The sequence below is a fragment of the Amblyomma americanum genome, chromosome 2 (assembly GCF_052857255.1).
Source record: "Amblyomma americanum isolate KBUSLIRL-KWMA chromosome 2, ASM5285725v1, whole genome shotgun sequence".
Lineage (NCBI taxonomy): Eukaryota > Metazoa > Arthropoda > Arachnida > Ixodida > Ixodidae > Amblyomma > Amblyomma americanum.
In genome coordinates, this window is record NC_135498.1 from 218721759 (window position 1) to 218744770 (window position 23012).

The 23012-nt window shown below is 48.1% G+C and overlaps 3 protein-coding genes across 6 annotated transcripts in view; 2 read left to right on the top strand and 1 right to left on the bottom strand.

The window, feature by feature from the left end:
• Window positions 1–23012, bottom strand: part of LOC144122171 (protein RER1) — a 122651-nt gene that overhangs the window by 95859 nt on the left and 3780 nt on the right. For all 4 annotated transcript variants that reach the window (XM_077655747.1, XM_077655746.1, XM_077655749.1 and 1 more), the window contains exon 3: window positions 22645–22852. In XM_077655747.1, the coding sequence (XP_077511873.1) occupies window positions 22645–22852 (208 nt within the window). The remainder of the gene's footprint in view (window positions 1–22644; window positions 22853–23012) is intronic.
• On the top strand, window positions 8425–16490 carry LOC144122169 (zinc finger BED domain-containing protein 4-like). The gene has a single exon (XM_077655745.1). It carries the CDS (start codon window positions 9151–9153, stop codon window positions 10531–10533), a length of 1383 nt encoding a protein of 460 aa, XP_077511871.1. The 5' UTR covers window positions 8425–9150; the 3' UTR covers window positions 10534–16490.
• On the top strand, window positions 16702–20489 carry LOC144122168 (uncharacterized). The gene is made up of 3 exons (XM_077655744.1): window positions 16702–18258; window positions 19324–19584; window positions 20369–20489. Exons 1-3 carry the CDS (start codon window positions 16947–16949, stop codon window positions 20437–20439), a joined length of 1644 nt encoding a protein of 547 aa, XP_077511870.1. The 5' UTR covers window positions 16702–16946; the 3' UTR covers window positions 20440–20489.

Sequence of the window (23012 nt, forward strand, 5' to 3'; positions counted from 1 at the left end):
ACAGCAGCCATTTGCACCCAGTGAGGTGCTGTCGTTCCATCCGTAGGCTAGTACCTAATCCGAGAATGAATGCAGCGGCCATGAAGACATGTCGTGTCTGCCACAGGAACAGCCTTAAGCATAAAGTTATTCACTGTGCAGAAGAGGGCAGCAATAGGGATGCAGCATGCCATTTTGGCGTGCCAGAGACCGGTGTTTGCGACTGGCAAAGACTGAAAAACCCAATCTTCGAGTGCAAGACATTAAGCAAAGGCTGCCACGGCCCGCGAGCGGGGAGGTTTCCAGATCTTGGAAGATGAGCTGGCTGACTTCACGAGGGTTCTGCGGGTGGATCACATGCCCGTGACCACCGAGGTGGTCAAGGTGAAGGCCCTTGAGCTTGCGAGCAATCGAGGCCTCTCAAGAAGCCAATTCAAAGCAAGCCGGAACTGGATCACAAGAATCATGAAGCGCAAAGGATTTTCAATTTCATAGGCAGACTGGTGTGTGCCAGAAGCTTTCGAGGAGAAGCTGATTTTGTTTCAGCGGTACATGCTATCGTTGCAACACAGCAACGTATATCAACTTGGGCAGATCGGCGACGCCAGCCAAGCTCCTGTCTATTTCGATATGACCGCCTGTGCCACAGTAGAGTTGACAGGGACAAAACAACTTCGTGTGCTTACGCTCGGCAACGAGAAGACCCGGGAAATTGCGATGCTGGCCTGTAGAGCAGATGGGGGCAAGTTGGCTCCTTTTCTTGTATTCAAGTGCAAGACGCGCCCCAAGTCTGAACTTTCTGCGAGGCATTAGAGACAAGAATCCAGAGCTGCTCTCTGGTACTGCCATTTTCCGCTGACAGCCATGCCATGGTGCGAGCATTTCTTTGGGGACTGCAGATCTGCGGCAGCTCCACTGCTGCGCCTGCACACAGCTGCAATTTACTGCTCATCAGACGCTTAAAAAACATTCCCGAGCATACTTCCAAAGGACAGTTGTGTTCTAGGAAGTCTTTGCATTAGTGATGCGTTAATCATGAAATTTAGTTCGAAATTCATGTTAAAGGGGAACTGAAAAGGGCTCTGGTAAAGTTGCACGCCTGGGGTGTTAAAGCACGCCACTTCAAGAATATTGTCTAGCAACAATTTTTTCTTCATGCGCTTTGTAAAAGCTGAGTCTTCTGCAGTTAAAATTTGAATTTCAGCGTCTACGCACCTTTCCCTCTCCTCTAGTAACTTTTTGCATGCTGGATAGTTGGCGCTCCTGGCCCCGAACTCCTGGGGCAGTGCTTCCTGACCCGCCAGAGCTACGCAGCTTATTGGCTGCGGCAATGGTAGCTGCCTGATGTCTGAAAGAATCTAACCCAGGGGTTCTCAAACTGGGTTCCACGGAACCCAGGTGTTCCGCGGGCTGCTTTTGTGGGTTCCGCGAGCACCCACACTGGCCTGCCCTCCTTTGCGGAAAGAAAACCAGTGCAAAAGACTGAGACACAGAACAGGAACACAGGACGACACTGGACTACTGACTGCATTTATTTCAGAAACGATCACATTTATACGCTTCAGTATCAAACCACGCTTGCGCACACGATAGATTTACCATTGAAAAACATCAGGACCGCAATCATTGTGCGACACATTACGTTAAAGGGGCTGCGAAACACCCTTTGAACGGATGCCGGTTATGCTTCAGATGGATTCTTTATGTCACACAGATGCTGACTCAAAAAGAATTACAAGAATCGATGCATAGGAACGGGAGTTATTCAATGAAGAAATTTCAAAATACAAGCAAACAAAATGTTGCCCTCAACTCGATTTTCGTGCAGCTTCCCATTCCCATTTCATTCTCCCAATGACAACTTGCAGGACGACCAATCAAAACAGCCTATCTTAGCATGTGGCGGAAGTTTGCACTCCATGGTTGCCTGTTCTCTGTAACTCGTTCATGCCAAGGCTGGCAGCGCCGTTTGCATGGTTACAACAACCATGTGAACGCCCAGCTGACCCAGCGATGCTTCACCGTCACGTCGACGGTGCAGAAGAGAACACTGATCAGTGACGTTCCCTTACTTATGGAGCCGAACTCGAGCGCGAGATACTGCGATGGCGTGACAGCCTGCGCAAGATATCAGACACATTTAGTGTAGCGCGTACCGCTGCTGCTTACCGCCAACCATCGCCCGTCGCTCCTAGCGCGCTGGTTGGCCACGGCGAGCAAGGAGCGCGCACTGTTGACGGGAACATGGCGCCACCTGGCGCCACTGCCCGGTGATTCTCCACAAGCTGACGATGCGCACTGCCTGCTAAATGTGAAACGAACGCATCCTTCCTTGGGACCGAAACGAACGCTTATAGAGTGCAATGGCTCGATCGGATCGATTCCGCAAAGCCGCCCTCAGATACATAGAGAGTAGCCATGTGTGTTTAGTGCTAGGTTGTAGGATGTTTACAGAGAGGTGCAAAGTCCTTCAATGCAAAAAGTAGCCAGTGCCTCTGGTGGCGTGTTTTTGTTTACTTGATTTACAGTGCGTTTATCTAGGGCAAACAAGTTGGTTTTGTTAATGTAATATAAAACACAAAAACTTAACAAAACAGATCTCTAGTTATTAACCCAATTTGCAGTATATTTACTGTTTGTCCCATCATCAAGCTCGCACTAAGTGATGTCATACCCGCTGCTAAAAACCGCCACTGTGTGGTGACACCGTCAACACCACGAATTTGTTTTTGCCAGCTAATTAAAATATTAAAAACCCTAGTATACGCGGTACGACCGATGCTAATAGCATCACTATAGCTCATTCTATGCAACCAACAGGCAAAACAATGCACTGAAAATGTGTTTCGGGGCCCCTTTAAGGAGTTCAAAAATCTGGCGCCAATCTTAACCCGCATCTACCTGTCTAAGTTTGACACCTTACTGAAAGAAAAATTGGACATGAACCATGTGGCAAAGGTGTTCTGTTGTGTTGATTTTTTAGTACTTTTGAAAGTTTTACCTAATGACAATCTGCAGGATGTGGCGGCTAGTGTTTTGGATTGCTTTATTTCGTGCTCTAGCCCATTTATGTTTACCCATGAATTACCGGACGACAATCGTATTAGATTTTTAGACCTCGTTTTAACTTTTGACTGCATTGGACACCTTTGCTGGACCTACGCCCCACGAACCAAGGAAGACTTACTTCCGTACAGCTCCTGCCACTCCAAACTTACCAAAGGGGCTATTGCAACCTTATGCCTCAATAAAGCACTAGAAAAAAGCTGCTTCCATACTATACAAGAAAGCTTTCTGCAGCAAGAGCAAAGACTAACAGAAGCAGGCTTTCCTAAGCATGTTATCAAAGGTGTGTCTGAAAAGCTTCTAAAAAAAATGAAAGCCAAACCTAAGGTGATGGAAGAAAGGAAGGACAAAAGAAAGTGTGAAGTTATGCCCTACTTGCACGCACTTCCACACAACATAAAGAAGGTCGCAAGTAGGCACGGTGTCGATGTAGTCTTCTCAGCCCCGCGAAAACTGGCCAGTTTGTGCTGAAGAATTGAAGATAGGATAAGTAAAATTTCACAGTGCACAATCAACCATGAATTCAAATACATCACCTGTGCCACCCAGATAGTGTACTGCATACCTTTATCCTACGGGAATATGTACATTGGGCAGACTGGCCGCTGTCTTAACACCCGGCTCAGAGAACATGAAAGGTCGCTTTCCACAGATGATGGGGCGAATTTGCCTAAACATTGCAGGAAGCACAAATGCACTCTGCTCTTCAAGAAGGCTTCAATTTTTGGATGCGGTAAAACTAAGAGTCAACGCGAAATTCTAGAGGCATACCATATCGTTAAACAAGCAGATCGATGTGTAAGTGACACGACGGTTAGTCTATTGAATTCAAATACATCACCTGTGCCACCCAGATAGTGTACTGCATACCTTTATCCTACGGGAATATGTACATTGGGCAGACTGGCCGCTGTCTTAACACCCGGCTCAGAGAACATGAAAGGTCGCTTTCCACAGATGATGGGGCGAATTTGCCTAAACATTCCAGGAAGCACAAATGCACTCTGCTCTTCAAGAAGGCTTCAATTTTTGGATGCGGTAAAACTAAGAGTCAACGCGAAATTCTAGAGGCATACCATATCGTTAAACAAGCAGATCGATGTGTAAGTGACACGACGGTTAGTCTATTAGATAAAGAAATTAGATTTTTGAACTCCTTAACGTAACGTGTCGCACAATGATTGCGGTCCTGATCTTTTTCAGTGATGTTGCGATCTACCTTTTCTTGTAAATCTGTCACGTGTGCGCAAGCGTGGTTTGATACTGAAGGGTATAAATGTGATCGTTCCTGAAAAAAACGCAGTCAATAGTCCAGCGTCGTCCTGTGTTCCTGTGCTGTCTCCATCTTTTGCACTGGTGTTCTTTCTGCAATCATGTACAGACTTGCCCAGCTCCCCACTCTACTGCCCTCCTTTCTTGTGCACTTGTGGCAGGTGGGCGCGAAGCATACACAGTACCTGGTTTGTTAACACTCATTACGGAGTGTTAGCTTTTCCGCACTTTTGTGACATCAGTTTCAAAATTCTAAAGGTGTTAAAAAATTGTCAACGGGCATACCAGCTGAATTCTGGAAGGGAACGACGCCACTTTAGCCAATGTACTCTTGCAGCGACGCGAACAGCTCTTGGTAATGTATTAAATATTACAAATACTCTACATCCACTGAGAACGCGAAGCCAATGTTGTGGTAGGGTTTTAGGAAACCAACAATTTATCTAGAATTCTTTATAAAGAAAGGGTCATTAATGGTCAGATGTTGCAAAGATCTTTGTAGGAACCGACTTACAAGCAACTTTTCAGAATTTTACCTCCAAATAACTTTTATCACTTTTAACAACCAGCACTATTTACAAACCAAAGGAATATGCATTGGGACCTGCGTTGCTCCCATTTAAAGCGATATTTTTTTAGCCAGCACTGACCAGATCATAGCCTCGATTTTTAACCCGGCCAAAGTCGCAAAAGTGTACCGATATGTTGACAATTTTTTGATCTTGTTGGACAAGCAGGGCCCTTTACACTATTGTTTACAGAATTTTAGACGCCTTTAAACAGCATGGAAAGGAATTGACTTTCAGTTGCGAAATACCAAATCAGAATCATCTTCAGATTATAGATACACGGCTCAAGTTTGGTGGGTGCCATGTGTGTGGGGCTTCGCCCCACTTGAGCAAAATGAAGTGCTGCATTATGATTCAGCACACTAAAATAATAAACAGAAGCATAGTGAACTTGTGCCTCGAGTCAGCACTTGAGAAATCGTGCGAACATGAAATGCAGGTAGCTTTGAATTCGGGTTGTCCTCGATCGGTTGCGATGGCTGTTGCCGAGACCCTCCTGAAGAAGGTAAAGAGCTCTACAACCCTGAGGACGAGGAAAGCTGAGCGGACCTTGCGACCGGAATTTGCCCCCTGCCTGCACAAATTTCCACATAACTTGAAGAAAGTAGCAAACAGGTTTGCAGTGTTGCCCGTTTTATTGGCTCCGCTAAAGCTCAGCCAACTATGCCCTCGTATCTCCGGCACGGAAACCAGCAAAGCTGGACGTGGAAGTAATGTAGAAGAACTTCTTGCTGGGAGAGTTGGTGCATAGCTTTCTTGGGATGGCATTGCGCACCTGACAGGACGTACACAGGAAAAAGCAGAAGATGACAGACAGAGCTTTTTCCTGTGCATGTCTTGTCGTGCGCGCAACGCCCTCCCAAGAAAGCTGGATGTGGAAAAAAGTATGCCAAGCCCTATTTGCAGTGCCAATCAGGAGGGGTGTAAGAGATTCCACCGTCGTGCAGAAAAGCCTATGTCGGCCAAATTGATAGATGCGTCAACGACTGGTTAAAGAAGCACAGACGAAATTTTATTAAATACAGTCGCCGACCAATCTTTCAGACTCGAAGGGATCCAAAAAATGGTCCGAAAAAACAAACAATCCGAAAAATCCGTGAAGTACAAAAAAAAATCATTTTATTGAGATGAAATCGGCTTAAAAAAGTCACTGATTTTACCTTGCGGAAAATTTCTCTTGCTGGTGACGATTTGCACCTGTATTTTCGCCAAAGTTGTGCTTTCACTGTGCACGCTCGACAGCAAGGTGACGGCGTTTAGTTGAATACTTCCCACGCTTCTTTGATGGACCCGGCGGCACCGGCGGGACTGGTGTGGCGCACAACCCGAGTGTGCACAACACCGCTCGTCAAACACACGCAAAGACAAGACACTTTTCGCTCAAAGCGGTGGAGCTGCCGGATGCAATTACAAAATGGCGAACGGATGTAACTTCGTGAAGACAGAGGTCCACTCGGTCGACGCGGTCGGAGAAATCCAAGTGACGAAATGGCGAATGATGAATGTATGACACCCGCCGCGGTGGCTCAGTGGTTAGGAAGCTCGGCTACTGATCCGAAGTACCCGGGTTCGAACCAGACCGCGGCGGCCGCGTTTCGATGGAGGCGAAACGCAAAGGCGTCCTGTGCTGTGCGATGTCAGTGCAGATTGAAGATCTCCTGGTGGTTGAAATTATTCCGGAGCCCTCCACTATGGCACCTTTTTCTAACTCTCTTCTCTCAGTCCCTCCTTTATCCCTTCCCTTAATGCGCGGTTCAGGTGTCCGCCGAGCCCCAACAACCAATTTTCAATGTGTTGAGACAAATGATAACTGCCCGCGACAACGTTGGCGACAAAAGCAAGTTAACAGCGATGACAATACGACTGCCACCTTGAAGTGTCAGATCGCAGGGACCTCTATTAGCAAAAATGAGGTACCGAAAGTGTGTCAAGCCAATCCAACTGGAGAGTAAATCCACCTCAATTAAAGATGGCGCCTTTTGCGCCGGTGAAAAGCAAATAAGATGGCAGATTTTGGCCCGCAGGCGACTGAAATTAGTCCAAAAAATCGAACTTTCGAACTTTTAAAGACCGAAATACCAGTCGCGAATATGTATACGCTTCAAAGGGGTGACTGACGGTGCCTCATCGAAGTCTGAAATATCCTACAAGTCCAAATTATTGGTTTCCAAATTACCCGTCGGCTGCTGTAACGAAGATTTGAGATTGGTTGAACACTGCAGGTCTTGCAATGAACGTTCGCCGTAGTTTGATAGTTGAAGGATTCTAGGCAACAGCAAAAATCAAACTGCACGTAAGCTACTGGAAGCATACCAAATAAAGAACAGGGGCGATAAATGTGTTAGAGTTACTTCAATTCACTTGTACAGATCTGAACGCGACCTTTCCTCAGCTAAAAAATAAGATGTATCTCATGATGTATGATGGTCTGAGTTGGCGTTGGCAAGTGTCTTTCCTTCCTTCTGTATTCTGTGCGCATGCGTGGTGGAGCATTTATATTTCCTATGCATTGGTGAAATAAATCATTTGTGAGTGCAGTGTTTGTCCATGTCTTGAGTGTGTTCTTCCATGTGTGGTTTTTTTCGCACTGCAGTTATGTCTAAGCTAAGCAACCAACTTGTCCAAAAAGTTTGTTTTACTAGAGGATTCAGATACTCCGAGGTTAATTTAGATAAGGTGGCGTTCAGTTGGCGGCAAAAATGGGGGGTGCTGTGCGGCGGCCTGTAGCAGACGCGCAGCAGCACTGAATGTGGTGCGGCTCGACAGATGAGCCAAATTTAGAGCTGTGCGAATACTCGAATACGAATCGAATAGCAAATTTTCTAATTATTCAAATCGCGAATCGAATGCCTATTATTCGGGTAACCGAATATTCGGTATTCGGGTGACCGCGCTAATGAGAGATCTGCCATTCCTCCTCCTTCTCCCAATCCCCCAATGCAGTCGTCGGCTTTCTGATCGAACGACGCGCATTTTGAATATACAGTCACCGCATAGCATGCAAAAAAAATTATCAATAGAACAAACCTAATAGCACTCGTGACGCAACCGAATCATGAACAGCCGGAAAAAAATTTACGCGGCCGGAACATCGCTAGCGGCACAGGTCACGAGCGACAGCAACCACAGCACAACACAAGCCACAGTGCACCTTTAAAGACTATCTATCCCGCTGTCGACACACGTGGAACTGATTTTCCTGTGAAATTTTATGGTGAGCGCCGGTATGCCGGCCTGCGAGGTCACTATTAGTGACCACAAAAAGAGCAGCGTCTACTCCTATTCACCATTTAAGTCACGGGCCATCCTACTCCAATAAAGATTCATTCATTCATTTATAAGGCAAGCAATTATGTTGAAATGTTTAGTTTTCAGAAGAGACAGGAGTATGCCACATCTAGAAAACAGCAGCACTGAACTGAATAAAATGGATGATGATGATGAATGCAAGCAGAGTCACCTGTTGATTGAAGAAGGAAACCAGCGCAAAAGACGAAGACACAGGAACAAGGAACACAGGACAACGCTGGCTATCGACTGTATTTATTTGAGAAACGATCACATTTATATCTTTAAGTTATCAACCAAGCTTGTGCACACATGACAGATTAACAAGACAAGGTAAATAGCAACATCACACACAACCGCGTGAGTTCATAAATCTAATTTCTTTATCAAATAGACTAACCGTCGTGTCACTTACACATAGATGTCTTTGATTAACGATATGGTATGTCTCTAGAATTTCACGTTGGCTCTTAGTTTTACCGCGTCCAAAAATCGTAGTCGTCTTGAAGAGCGGAATGCATTTGTGCTTTCTGCAATGTTTTGGCAAATTCGCCCCGTCATCTGTGGAAAGCAATCTTTCATGTTCTCTGAGCCGGGTGTTAACACAGCGGCCAGCGTTGTCCTGTGTTCCTTGTTCCTGTGTCTTCGTCTTTTGCGCTGGTTTCCTTCTTCAATCATGTACCGACTCGCCCAGCTCTCTACTCTACTAAATCACCTGTTGAGTGCAAGAAGTTTGCCACTCCTGGTCGTATGCGTGCCCATGCCGCCGCACTGTCCACGCTTCACAGTTCCGCATCTCTATAGTTCTGCTTTCCGCGTCTCCGCACTGTCAGGTGCTGTTTCGTTCAGGTCTGCGGACCAAAGGCGCGAAAAAATTGTACCAGTTTGTGTGCAGTGCCTGTCTCAGCAACATGGCTGAACGCACGAAAAGTGCGATCTGGAAACATTTCGTCAAGGATAATCTGCAGGAAGCGACATGTTGCAACGCCAAACTTCGGACGCCGTCGGGCACAACAGCGCGTTTTTGACGGAAAGCGGGAAGCGAACAAGTTTCGGCAGCGTATCGCAGCCTTCTATAAAATGTAAGTTTGACACGGCCAAGGTGTTGTCGCAGAAATCACGATGCGGATTGCTCGGATGCTGGCACTCTACCTGCAGCCATACGACTATTGAAAGCCGAGGGTTCAAGGAGTTAATGCATGACATGCAGCCACTGTACAAGGTCCCCTCTCGGACAACTTTTTCAAGAACAATCACCCCTGACCTGCACAGAGACACTGTTATAGCTGTCAAGCACCGAATTCATGCCGACCTGCAGGAAGGCGTACAGTCTTTGTCGTTCACCAGTGACATGTGGACGTCGAGGTCAAACCAGAGCTACGTTAGTCTCGCGTGCCATTACTTGACCTCGAAGTTTGAATTCCAGGCGTTCACGTTGGGCAACCAGCACATGATTGACAGTCGCACTGCATGCAACATCTTAGCACACCTGGAAGCAATGACGAGTGAATGGGATCTGCCACTGCAAGAGGTACCTATTTTTGTTGTGACTGACAATGCTCGAAATTTCCGTGCAGCTCTCCGGGACTTTCAGTGTGCCCCCATGCAGTGTTTGCAATTGGCCATCAAGGATGCCAAGGAAGAAACTGCAGGAGTGCCCGCCATTCTAAAGAAATGCCGTGCAATAGTAGGCCATTACATGCACAGTGCCCAAGCTGCAGCAAGACTAAAGGACTGCCAGCGGCGGATGGAGCTACCCCTCCTGGAGCTCGTCCAGAATGTAGACAACAGGTGGAATAGTGAGCATGACATGCTGTCACGTCTCTTTCAGCTTAAAGAGGCAGTTTGCCTTGAACTCGCTACGTCTGAGACAGTGGTATCCAACCCGACACCGCAGGAATGGAAAACAGTGACTGGACTGGTCAAAGCCATTGAGCCAATTACATCAGCAACAGAAGACCTAAGTGGGCAGAAATACGCAAGCTTGTCTTCGGTGATACCATTCCTTTACGAAACGCACATGGTGCTGAAGGACTGTGCTGCAGCGGATGACGACATGTCACTGTTCACAAAAAAATTACAAAAAAGTGTGCAGGCAAGATTTCCTAACCACAATGAGCAAAAAGAGTACACCATGAAAATGGCATGTGACCCAAGATTCAAAAACATTTTCTGTACTGAAGCGTTACAAGAAACAAGGCTTCTGGAACTTGCATGGAATCAGCTGCAGAGCTTGTCAATCCCACCACCCACTGGCTGTGCTGAGCCGTCAACATATACAGCACAAAAGCAGTGTAGTGCCAGCATATGGGACAATATCGACCAACTTGCAATGTCATCTGGGAAGAGACAACCGTGAACCGGGTAACATTGATGAATTTCAGCGGTACCTTCAAGAGCCAGTTTGCAGCAGGCATGAAGACCTTTTTGCGTACGGGAGGAAAACAGGCAAGCAAAACTCTCCCGGTCTGTACAGAATGGCCATGAAATACCTGGCTATACCAGCAACGCAAGCTCCAAGTGAAAAACTTCTACAGCTGGCAACAATGTCACGTCCAGGCGAGAAAAGCTGCTGCCAGATCACGTGCAGCAGCTGCTTTTTTTGCATGAGAACTTATAAATTATAAGCACTTATGAGAATTCGATGTTATACAAGAATTCGAATCTATGAAGCTTCTAGGCAAAGGATGCAAAGTAGTTTTGTGCTAGCATTTAAACTATAGACGTAATCACCAATCAAAACAGCGACAATGTTCAGGCTTCTCCTCACTATATCCCCTTCAGGTGCCAATTAAATCTGCTGAAAGGAAAAATATTTTTTTGCATAAATGAGGATCAGTACACTAAAGAGAAGTGATGTGCGAAAAATTATGCAAAAATATTCATATTTAAGAATATTTTATTTGCGTCCACATTTGTGGACATAGCGCCTTAAACCTGATACATGAAAGTAACTGTAGTCCATGACTTATGAAACAGATAAAAGCAGTCATTCTGTGTCGACAGGCAGAGGAAAATACGGTATTTTGACCACCGAACGTGGCTTTTAGATGTGGAGCTTTCACGTCGGCACCGTTGTGTAACTAACATGTTCAGAAGTTGGGGCCAATGGTTGCTTCCATCATAAGTAATGCTTAGTCCGGCTGCACCGAAGGGGTCTCGAGCGATCTGAGCACAGGTGGAAAGGGAAAGCATCTTGCGGCCTGTTTTACACATGGTTTTTGCAAAAATGAATAATCATTTTCAAGGTCGTTGTTTGCTCAATTTATGTCAGAGACCTAAAACAAATTTCCCCTCGCTCTACCAATGTGCTCGTGGTTGTTCTGTAGCCTTGGAGCTGAGCAGCCAGCTCTGAGCTGACCATCGTGTGAGGGCATGGGTTCCCCTTTTTCACCCCCTCTTGTGTAGTGCTGCCAATTTGCATTTTTCTCCGTCTCGGGTTTCATACAAAATGTAATGATTCTTGCTAAAAAACGCAGCGAAATTTTCAAAATGGTAGAGAAAATGTTCTGACCGCCACTGAAAATGGTTGCTTTTTTCGGATTCATGCGTTCTACAATCTAGCACAGCTAGTCTCTGATCCCTTTTTGAATATTGGTAGGGGGCCTAAGACCCTCCTAGACCTCTCTGACTTTAAGTACTGGTTATAGGGTGCTGTGTCTGTTGTTGGCAGCGGCTCAGTTAAGTGGCGGTTCTTTGCGACCATCTGCGGGTCTTCATTGCTCGGTCGGCTGCACTTCTTTGGAGGTGCTTCTCCATTGGCTATTTTCATAAACGCTTCAGCGCTGGAGTCAACCAACGTTCCCTTTGTACAAGCATAGTTTTCAACGCCCGTAAGCAGTAAGCCCATTTCGTACCATACGTCCACAAAAAAACTGCGTTGCATGCAGCAAACGCCACTTTGATATTTTCGGCATTAAGCCGCCGTGTCCACATTTGTGGACGCGCCACTCTGAACGTCCACCGCAGCACTTTTTCTTCGTATATGACGATGAAAATTGGTGTGCCGTGCCTACTTTAACCTATCGACACATTCCGAGCCCTAAATTGAATCATTCATGATCATTTGTAAAGATAGAATGCAAAAAAAGAAGCTATTCAGTCATCCCGTGAAAACAAGACGTGATGCACAATTTTTTTTTACAAACGTATTTCGCTGTAGCAGCAAAAGGTGGCGCCACAAACGCATTTTGCTGTAGTAGCAAAAGATGGCACCACAAACTTGACAGGAAGAGTCAAAATAGTAACAGCGTGGTATTCAAAGGTGTGAATTCGCCTTGCGTACTAAAATACTAAAATATGATGAGGCTTAGGTCCCATCCACATATGTGGACCCAGCGCCTGAAGGGGATATTGGAGGAAACTCGTGGTGACGTCATTATTGCCGAAATTTCAGATGTCCGCTGCCTTCATTTACATGCTGCCGTGCGTCTTCAGACGCTGCCGAACAATGCTTCGTCAGCTTCACCTTCGTTGGCATTCATTTTCTTCTTTGAAACAACCGCTTCTTCGCTGGAAACTTAGCGCCTTAGCATGTGACGTCATCATTGCAGCCTCTGCTTGTTAATGTGTGCTGCAGAGAACCAAGAACGCCGACGCCTCTTTAGAGGGTGATTACGTTGCCAATTGAAATGCTAGCACAAAAAGATTTCGCATGCTTTACCTGCAAGTTTCACATATTCAGCTTGTTTAAAATCATCGTATTCTAAAACCTCTTCAGTTGCACTTTAATGACAACAAGTTGATATGAGATAACATCAGCTTTGACACGAGCTCTCGTTTTGCAAATGAAGCTGCATATGTTAGTAAAGAATACCAAGAACAAAAGATCAGAACGAGGACATGTTTGGGAAAAGTGTAGTGCTGACTTAGGTTGCCGTGGTGGCTATCAGATTTCTTTGTTTGCTCAGTGTCATCAAAAAAAAAGCATTTGGGGCAATATGGAGGGTTTTGTACCGCAAAGAAAATTTAGCTGCCTCTGATTCGGAAAACGCGACAAGTCGCTTTCTTATATTTCTCAACGGGAGAAATCCTCACCAGTGCTAGAATCAGTATCTTTTAGCTTGCGTCCCTTTTGAAGCATCATTTGCTTTGTCCTAAAAGATGCAAAATATACAATTACGGGATGCTGCGTTCCGCGTACACATCAAATACTTTGTGCAACTTCGATATCTTTACTATCCGAGTTCAAATCCAGTTGACGAGAGCAGTGGCGAATGATGACTTCTTTGGATTCAGCATGTCGCGGACAGTGTAGGATCGGAAAGGCCGTAAAAAGTCGAACTGTGTCTCCGTGAGCGGTTCTCAGTGTCATCAAATCGGGCCTCTAGATCCTGCACCGGCCGATTCGTCTTTTCTGCGTTACATTGCACACATTCTATATCTGTTTTCAAACTAGCCAGATTCTGGTAGTGGCTGTCTAAATTGGCCTTCCATTGGATTAGATCAGCAATAATTTTCTCTGTAGTTATTAGTTTGTTTTTGACGTCTTGGACATGACTATCGTAGCCTGGCCCGAGCGTAAATTCAATTAAGCAAGCACTGTCTCTGTAGCGGCAGGTCCCGGATTCATTTCCATGTCCCCAGACAATACTAGCAAGATATGAATAGTTTCTAAACATTCAATAGCAACATCGACACAACACTGTGGACTCTAAAGCTGCACAAGGCAGTAATTGCAGGTTTTCTTTGCGAATAAAGCATATAACTTACAGATCTGCATCAGGCATAGAAGCAGACTAGTTGTCAGCTTCATGGTACAGCCACCAATCCCACAGAGCGCAGCCGATGATTACCACTCTTTATAATTATAGACAGTGAGTCAGGTGCCGTCAATGAAGATGGGTGTGTCTAAGGTCCTGGGAGGGTCCAGGGTTCCAGCGATGGCGGTGAGGCAACACAGTATCACAGTGGGGGTAACCAAGTAGGTTCGATGGCTCGCATTCCACCCCAGTCGAAACCAGAGAGGGCAGCAGCATGTGTGTGGAGACTGCTGCGAGCACTTGCATCATGCACAGAAGCAGGCTAGTTCTCTGCATCATGGTACAGCCAGCAAGCCCACGGAGCGCAGCCGATGATTGTCCCTCTTTTATAGACAGCGTGCCAGGTGTGTCGACGAAGCTGGGAGTGTCTAAGGTTATGGGAGGATCCAGGGTTCCAGCAATGTGCTGGCAGGTTTGAAGCGCTGAAGGCGGTGAAGCAACAGATAGTATCACAGTGGGGGAAACCAAGTAGGTCTGATGGCACGCATTCCACCCCAGTCGAAACCAGAGAGGGCACCAGCATGTGTGTGGAGACTGCTGCGAGCACCTGCATCATGCACAGAAGCAGACTAGTTGTTTGCATCATGGTACAGCCACCAAGCCCACAGAGCGCAGCCGATGATTGCCGCTCTTTTAGAGAGAGCGTGTCAGGTGTGTCGATGAAGATGGGTGTATCTAAGGTCCTGGGAGGATCCAGGGTTCGAGCGATGAAGCTGGCAGGTTTGAAGCGCTGATGGCAGTGAGGCAACAGACAGTATTACAGTGGGAGTAACCGAGTAGGTCCGATGGCGCGCATTCCACCCAAGTCGAAACCAGAGAGGGCAGCAGCATGTGTACGGAGACTGCTGCGAGTACTTGCATCATGCACAGAAGCGGCTTAGTTATTATTCATGGTACAGCCACTAAGCCCACAGAGCGCAGCCGATGACGATGGGTGAGCCTAAGGTCCTGGGAGGGTCCAGGGTCCCAGCGATGACGCTGGCAGATCTGAGGTGGTGATGGATGCCATCATGCCAGATTCCATGGCCATGACTGCCGACCGGCGGACTACGTCCTGTCAAATTTTCATTTTTCATGTTGCCTCCTCAAGTTAGAAAAATGAAAACACAAAACTAAAATCAAAGTTTGTGTTGTAGAAGCAAACTAGATGGTGCAACTTGTCCAGGAGCGCAGACTTGAATTTTTGGTGACATGTTTAAAACGTCGGTCATATACTTGTATGACTGATTGCCTATGGTGCGGTAGCAAAAGAGTTGAAGTATGGCAGGTGGTCGCAAAGGGGTCTGTCGAGTCCAACTAAAAATAAATCAATAAGAATGGAGGCAATACAAGAGCCAATACAACTTCTCTCTTTCTGAAAATATGGCTGCCTCTCCCATTAAACAAAGGTAGACCGGAGGCAAAAACTAATATCGGAGAAGCCACTGCCTGACATCCCAGTCTCATTCATAAAAGCTCCAGTTCCAAACCTGTCAACACAGCTCTAGACATAGGAAAGCAAGCTTCACTATGGCAGGTTATAAGGTGAGCACTTCAGATGGGCCTAGATAGCACCAGAATTTCTAACCAGGAAGGGGCCATCAATAAGTAACAGGCTGAGCGTTATTTGCACAAATAGGCCAGTGGATTTTTGCCACGTGCCATTTTTTGAGACAACTGTATTAAAGGGGCATCAACCTTGTGTGTTTTGACTAGACATGTGCGAACAGTGATTTTCTGGTTTGAAGCACAGAGTAATTTTCTTGGAATAATTTAGAAGCGAATATTTTGAATACTTCCGGCACACAAAAAGGTTGAATGGCACAAAAGACATCTTCAAAATCATGTATTTTTCAAACACGAAAGGCCATTACAAGAAGAAAAAAAATGTCGTGATAGCGTTAATAGGTAAATGCTCAAATATACGGAAATGTTAATTCTCAACTTTACACTCATAGATCCCCAAGAGTCCTTATTCCACTCCTGGCATAGTGATGCAGCGGTTAAGCAATGAACCTAGGTGCTGCCACTGGTGGGACTTAAGCAACTCAAGTTGCTCTTCCCAAGCAACCCTCGCAACCAATCATCAATTTAACAGCCACCTGCCACGATGGGCAATTTGCTTACAACCCGATGGGAGGGTTGTGAAGAGGTCACAAGGTCACACAACATAGGTGGCCCGCCTAGGTTGCTTCTCTAGGGGTTTTTTGTGCACAACGGGAGTGTCCAGAGAGAATAAGCTTTTATTGCAAAAAAGGATACCAGAGTGGATTGTGAGTGGGGTCCTCGGCCCAGGCTTGCAGTAGCTTCCGCCTATGCTTTGGCAAAGGTGACTAGAGCCTCCCAGTCTTCCCTCCGACCCACACTCTTTATAAAGGTTTTTTCTCTCTCTCCCCCTCTCGCAAGGAGCTATGGTACCTGCATTATTACATGAATACCCTGGCTGCTGGCCATGATCTTCCATCACAAGGCTCTAAATAGAGTCAGCGCTTGTGTGGCTTCCTTTCGTGTGTCCCATAGTGCGCTGTATGCTTCCGCCATGACAAGCCCAAACTGCCACGATAGCAAAAAAGGAACGGGAGGACGAGCAGGGGGGACACTGGAGAGTGCCAGCAGTTTGAGGTGAAAAGTTCATGTCAGCTGGAAGCAGCGGCTTAGCAGAGGCTCTTCCCGCCGCAGGGGTGCTTTGTAGTCGCGTTATCAATGTGATCACAAAATGGTTCATGTCTATGAGTTCACTATGTGTTGTAATTGTTTGGTTTGTGCTGACCAGCGAAGGCAGCCGCACGCCCCCCTATTGGCCTGAGTTCCTATCGTTCATGCTTCTCTCCCTCTTCTGTAACCCTCTCAGTACGAGAGGGTATATAATCGCGGTTCTGGGCAATAAACGTTGTTGTTCACTGCCGACCATTGTTCGAGATGCTGCGCGGTTCGCGCTGACTTTACTACAGTGGCGACGAGTGCGGAAACTACCCATGCGGTAAAAGTTGAAGCCGACAGCCTGTCGCAACTTGAAGCACCGACGAGAACTATGACCAGCCTGCAGCTCCCGACCTTCGACGACACGTCAGATAAGTGGAAAGCGTACCTTATAAGGGCAGAAGCATATTTTGAAGCCAATGCTATTACTGACTCAAAGCAGCAGCGAGCCTTGCTTGTGGCAGCACTCAGCACGCAGACGGTGCAAGTGTTAGCGGGACGGATTGCACCCCGGACACCGAATTCCCTCACCTATGATGAAGCAGTCGCAGCTTTAAACAGCTACTACGACCCGAAGCGTCACGAGATAGCGGAGAGCTATAAATTTTTCACCCGTTGCCAGCAAGAGGGTGAGGCAGTGCGCGCATTTCTGGTCGAAATACGGCGCATAGCAGACGGCTGCAACTTTGGGAGTGCGCTAGACCGAATGCTGCGGGATAGAATTGTTTGCGGTGTACGCTCAACTAACCTACGCAAGCAGTTACTGGCGAAGAAAGACTTGACGCTGGAGGAGGCCGAAGCGCTGGCAATAGCAGCAGAAACAGCCGAGAACGATGCAAACGATATCAGTGGAGCACCACCAACGGTGCTAAGAATGCAAGCCAGTCATCGCTCTTCGTCGCGAGATACCAGCGGGGCAGCGCAAGAGTGCGGACGATGTGGAAGCACGAAGCACGATGATAACGCCTGCCGCTGGGCTAACGCACGGTGTTTCCGCTGCAGGCAACGTGGTCATTTGGCGAAGAAATGCTACAGGGCGAGAACAGATGAAAATGCTGCTAGGCGAACCGCGAGTGTCAAGACACTGACAGTTGAAACCGCGTCTAGAAACGAGAACAAGGATGAGGCACACATCTGGACGCTAATTTCTGGTAGGAAAAACGGCCTGGAACCACCGTTACGCCGCACATTTCGGTGGGGGGAAATAGATCTAGACATGGAAGTGGACACAGGATCCCCGGTGTGCGTCATATCACGGAACGTTTACGACCGACACAGAGCGCAGTGGCCACGCTTGAAATCGCCGCATGTGAAGTTGTCATGTTACGCGGGACAACTGCCGGTGCTTGGCGAACTTGATCTTCCGGTGCAATTCAAGAACGTGTCGGTAACCTGTCCACTCGTGGTGCTTGACTGTTCAGGACCGAGTCTATGCGGCCGCGATCTGATTGCGGCACTTGGCAAGACGGGTGTTACGATGGAAGAACTCACTGCGCCGGATTCGACAACAGGAAACACGCCGAGTGACCACATGGTGAACAGACTGCTCGCTGAGTATAAGGATGTTTTTTCGATAGACCAGGGGCTCATCAAGGGACCGCCAGCCAGCCTAAAACTAAAGGAAACGGCGACACCGAAATTCTGTAAGGCCAGATCACTTCCTTACGCTTTCCGTGATAAGGTCTCTCGTGAAATTGATCGGTTATTGTCCCTTGGTGTCTTATCTCCTGTGCAACATTCAGAATGGGCTACGCCCATCGTAGTTGTCTTGAAGAAAGATGGCACCGTAAGAATATGCGGAGACTTCAAAGTCACGCTTAACCCTGCCTGTGATATCGAGCATTACCCTCTTCCAGTGATCGAGGACATGTTCGCAAACTTAAATGGAGGTGAATACTTTAGCACCTTGGATTTGAAGGACGCGTACAACCAAGTGCCCCTTGACGAAGCGTCACGCGGACTTTGTATCATTAACACACATCGCGGACTTTTTCGTTACAACAGACTCCCGTTTGGTATAGCTTCTGCCCCAGCTATATTTCAAAGGAAGATGGACGCTGTACTCGGCGGGCTACCAGGCGTCCAAGCTTACCTTGACGACGTGTTAGTGTCAGAAGGCAAAGGGGACAAGGAAGCGCGGCTCAAGAAAGTGTTGGAACGATTCCGAGAGCATGGTGTCAAGCTTAGGGCCGACAAATGCAAGTTCCGGCAGCCTTCAGTGACTTACCTCGGGCATCGTATCGATCGGCAAGGCCTACACCCTATGGAAAAGAACGTAGACGCCATCATGCAAGCCCCGCGCCCGAGTAACGTGAGCGAGCTACGTTCGTTCCTTGGTATGCTCACGTACTACGCACGGTTTCTGCCGAATATGTCGACTGTGCTCAGCCCGTTATATCGGCTCATGGAAAAAGGAAGCCGTTGGGAGTGGCTACAGCCGCAGCAGTTGGCGTTCGAGCGAGCTAAACAAAGCCTCAAAAATGCACAAATTCTCGTGCATTTTGATCCTAACAAGGAGCTGAAACTAGAGTGTGACGCATCTCCGTATGGTGTGGGCGCAGTGCTGTTTCATTCGATAGGAAATGAGCACAGGCCAATTGGGTTCCGTTCCAGAACACTTACAAAAGCAGAACAAAACTACTCGCAGCTGGAGCGAGACGCACTAGCCCTCATCTTTGGCGTTTCTCGCTTTCGTGACTATCTTCTAGGTCGGCAGTTTACCCTGGTGACCGACCATCAACCACTGCTGGGACTGCTCAGACCTGACCGCCAGACGCCACCGATGGCTGCCGCGCGAATTCAACGGTGGGCGCTATTCTTGGGTGGCTACCAGTACAAGCTACAGTACGTGCCAGGGAAACAGCTGCTGACAGCAGATGCCCTCAGCAGGCTACCAGCGCCGACTATGGAACCGGGGACCGATGGTGAACCGCCGGAATATGTCCTTTCATTGGAATCCCTGGAAGAAGGTATAGTGACGACGCACGAATTGCAGGAGCTGACGGCCAAGGACCCGATGTTAGCCAGTGTCACGCACTTCATTTTGCATGGATGGCCTCAAACCACTAAAGGAATGGCGCCAGACTTGTTGCCGTTTTTTGATCGTAAGCTGGAGCTATCGTTGGCTCACCGTCTGATCTACTGGGGCAACAGAGTGGTGATACCGCGGAAAGCGCGGGAACGGATGCTGCAGCTGCTACATGAAACGCATCAGGGCTCCTCGTCAATGAAATCAGTCGCGCGGTCATTATTTTGGTGGCCAGGCCTGGACAGGGACATTCAAAACTTGTCTGCGCAGTGCCGCAACTGCGTGCAAAGCCTGCCAATGCCTACGGCAGCCCCACCAGTGAGTTGGCCAAAGACAGCGGTCCGGTGGTCTCGTATACACATCGATTTTGCAGGCCCGTTAGCAGGCAAGATGATACTAATAGTGGTTGATGCCCACACGAAGTGGATTGAAGCAGTACCCTTGCAGCACGCAAATACAGCTAGTACAATCCGATGCTTAAGGAGCATGTTTTGCCGGTTTGGCGTGCCACGCACAATCGTGTCCGATAATGGCACACAATTCACAAGTCAAGAATTCGCCACTTTCATATCGAAAAACAATATCGTGCACCTGCGCACTGCGCCTTTCCATCCCCAATCTAACGGAGCAGCAGAAAGAGCGGTTCGGACCGTGAAGGACGGGTTGCGGAAAATGGGAGACGGACAGCTGGAAGATAACCTCATGCGGTTGTTATTCAATTACAGGCGGACCGCCCAAAGAGAAGGAAGGTCACCTTCCGAGATGCTTCTCGGCTATCAGCTGCGTTCCCGACTAGACACATGTCTCCCACCCAGAGCTGTGGACTCGTCGTCGGACGCTCACGACTGGACCATCTCGCCAGGCAGCAGCGTATACGTGCGAAATTACGGCACCGGCAAAAGATGGGTGCCTGGGAGGGTACAGACCACTTCGGGGGCGAGAATGGTAACAGTGAACACGCCAACCGGAGTAGTGCAGCGCCACGTCGACCAAGTCCGCCGTCGTCAAGAGTTTACGCCAGGGACTGCGTCTGTAGAGGCCACTGCAAGAGCGCAGTTAGAAGGCGGTCCTGACCAGGTGACCAGTGCGGATCTGTCACCTGTGCATACGCCCAGTACCACTGGGTCGGAACAAGAACAAAGCCCTCAGCCGCTAGCAGCCGACCAGAGTGAAGTACCATCTCCAGCAATCACGGAGCGTCCAGTGGTTCCGGCGGGATTGACTGACCCCCTGCAGCCCACGCTCAGACGATCGACCAGAATAAGAAAACCGGTACAGCGGTTTCACTTTTAAGGGAGGAGAAATGTTGTAATTGTTTGGTTTGTGCTGACCAGCGAAGGCAGCCGCACGCCCCCCTATTGGCCTGAGTTCCTATCGTTCATGCTTCTCTCCCTCTTCTGTAACCCTCTCAGTACGAGAGGGTATATAATCGCGGTTCTGGGCAATAAACGTTGTTGTTCACTGCCGACCATTGTTCGAGATGCTGCGCGGTTCGCGCTGACTTTACTACACTATGAATGATGCAATTTCATCTACACTCTCATTAATGCGATAGAATTTAGGCTGGCATGCGATTTCCTACTTCTGTGTAACGTAATTCCCTGGTTGGCAAATTCCCCAATTAATCAATCAGAGCACCACTTTGAAGTTCCCTGAACAAGTCAACAGGCCGAGCAGAAACTACTGAATAAACGCGGATAAGGGCCGCTCTTTTTTTCCAGATTCAAGGGCCAATTTTCGGGGTGCAGCCCATACAAGCAATGTGCAGATTTTTTTAAAAGTAAAAGCACATCAATTAGGGAATGAGCAGCATTTATTCTACGTTCAACCGTCACTCGCGGAGTCTTCCGACTCTAAGCTGGTGCTGTGCTCTGGTGCATGCTCGTCCCTCAAGAAGTAGCGCAGCATGTCTGCTGTCAACACGTAGCCATTGTTCTGCGCTTCCATCACTTAGCAGAACAGCTCTTCTTCCAGTTCAGGCATGGCTTGCCTTCGAAAGCGCGCTTTTTAAGCTTGTGTCCCTCAATGCAACCTTTTGGTTGCACCACCGTCCGACGCACCTCTCGGCCACATCGAATTTCCTGCCCGCTGCACCCTGTTCGACAGCAAACTCCCACCCGTGTAGCTATTAAGGTGCTTGCCCATCGTGCTAAAACTGCAACGCTCGGCGTCAGCACACACAAGCCACAACTACAGTGAACTAACACGCTACCACTTCTTCCGTGCCTTTGACAGCCACAAAAGGCCAGAGCTGGTCACACTGATGCCGATATGGATAGCGGGAGCTTGCGGTGGAGGAAAAAATTGATGATGAGCCGCGGCCTGGGGCACTATCTGTGGGAGGCACCTGGAAGCTCCTGCTCAAGCACACTGTTGCTCACAGCTGGAGCTGATCGCGGAGGCCACAGCATTTTGAAGGCTATTCTTGCATGGGTCGTGGAAAGTTTCGGTGCAGCCCTTACATGAATATTATTTCCTTTGGGAAAACAGACGGTGGCCCTTACAGACGTTTATACGGTATGTGGGCACTCCCTCCCCGCAATGTGTAATCTCCAGTTACCTTAGGGAGGGTGCCAACAACACTGGCATATATACTGTGGGAGACGGCGCTTCATCTCTGGCCTCAGTTGCTCTCCTGCCCTAGAGTGGGTCACCTTGCTGATGAGTCCATTTTGTGTCAGCACTGTCCTTTATTCCCTCAGAGCTAGGCCAACTGTGGTGGTTTGAACCATCAGCTGCAGATGTGCGGGGGAAACACATTTACCCCTCTATTTCAACCCGACAACTAACATCCTCCTTTCAGAAATAGCCACATCAATGCGCCACCTGTCGACACTGCTGACATAGGTTATGCGGGCCTTTAGCCAATACCACATCTAAGCACTTTTCTGCGGTGTAGCAAAATTGATACCCTCTTCTTAGCAGAGTCAGCACTGTCTTACTCTGTGGGTGCAACTAATTCCTTGGAATAAGGCTTTGGTGAGAATCGCCAAGGACTGACCATAGTCGTCGGCGCCCAGGGCGGGGTCCACCTTGGGCGTGAGGAACGCAATGAAGAGGTTGAGGTGGTAGATGCCCAGCGCGTATGTGATGATGTACCAGCCCTGCAGGTACAGGATGCGCCCCAGGAAGGCTGCCAGCAGGAGCAGTGCCCCCACCCACCGGGCCACTGTGTGTGGCGTCCACGTGTCCAGCAGCCGCTGGTAGCTCTGTCACATTTAATCAAAAAGAGGCAAGTGAGAAAAATTGCAGCTAGTCTTCTTGTTCTCCTTTTCAAGCAATGGGCTCAACATGCATCCGCTTTGTATTTGCTGCAGCAGTGGCCCTGTGGTTTGAGCCTCCGCCATGCGTGTAGGGTTCAACACCCAC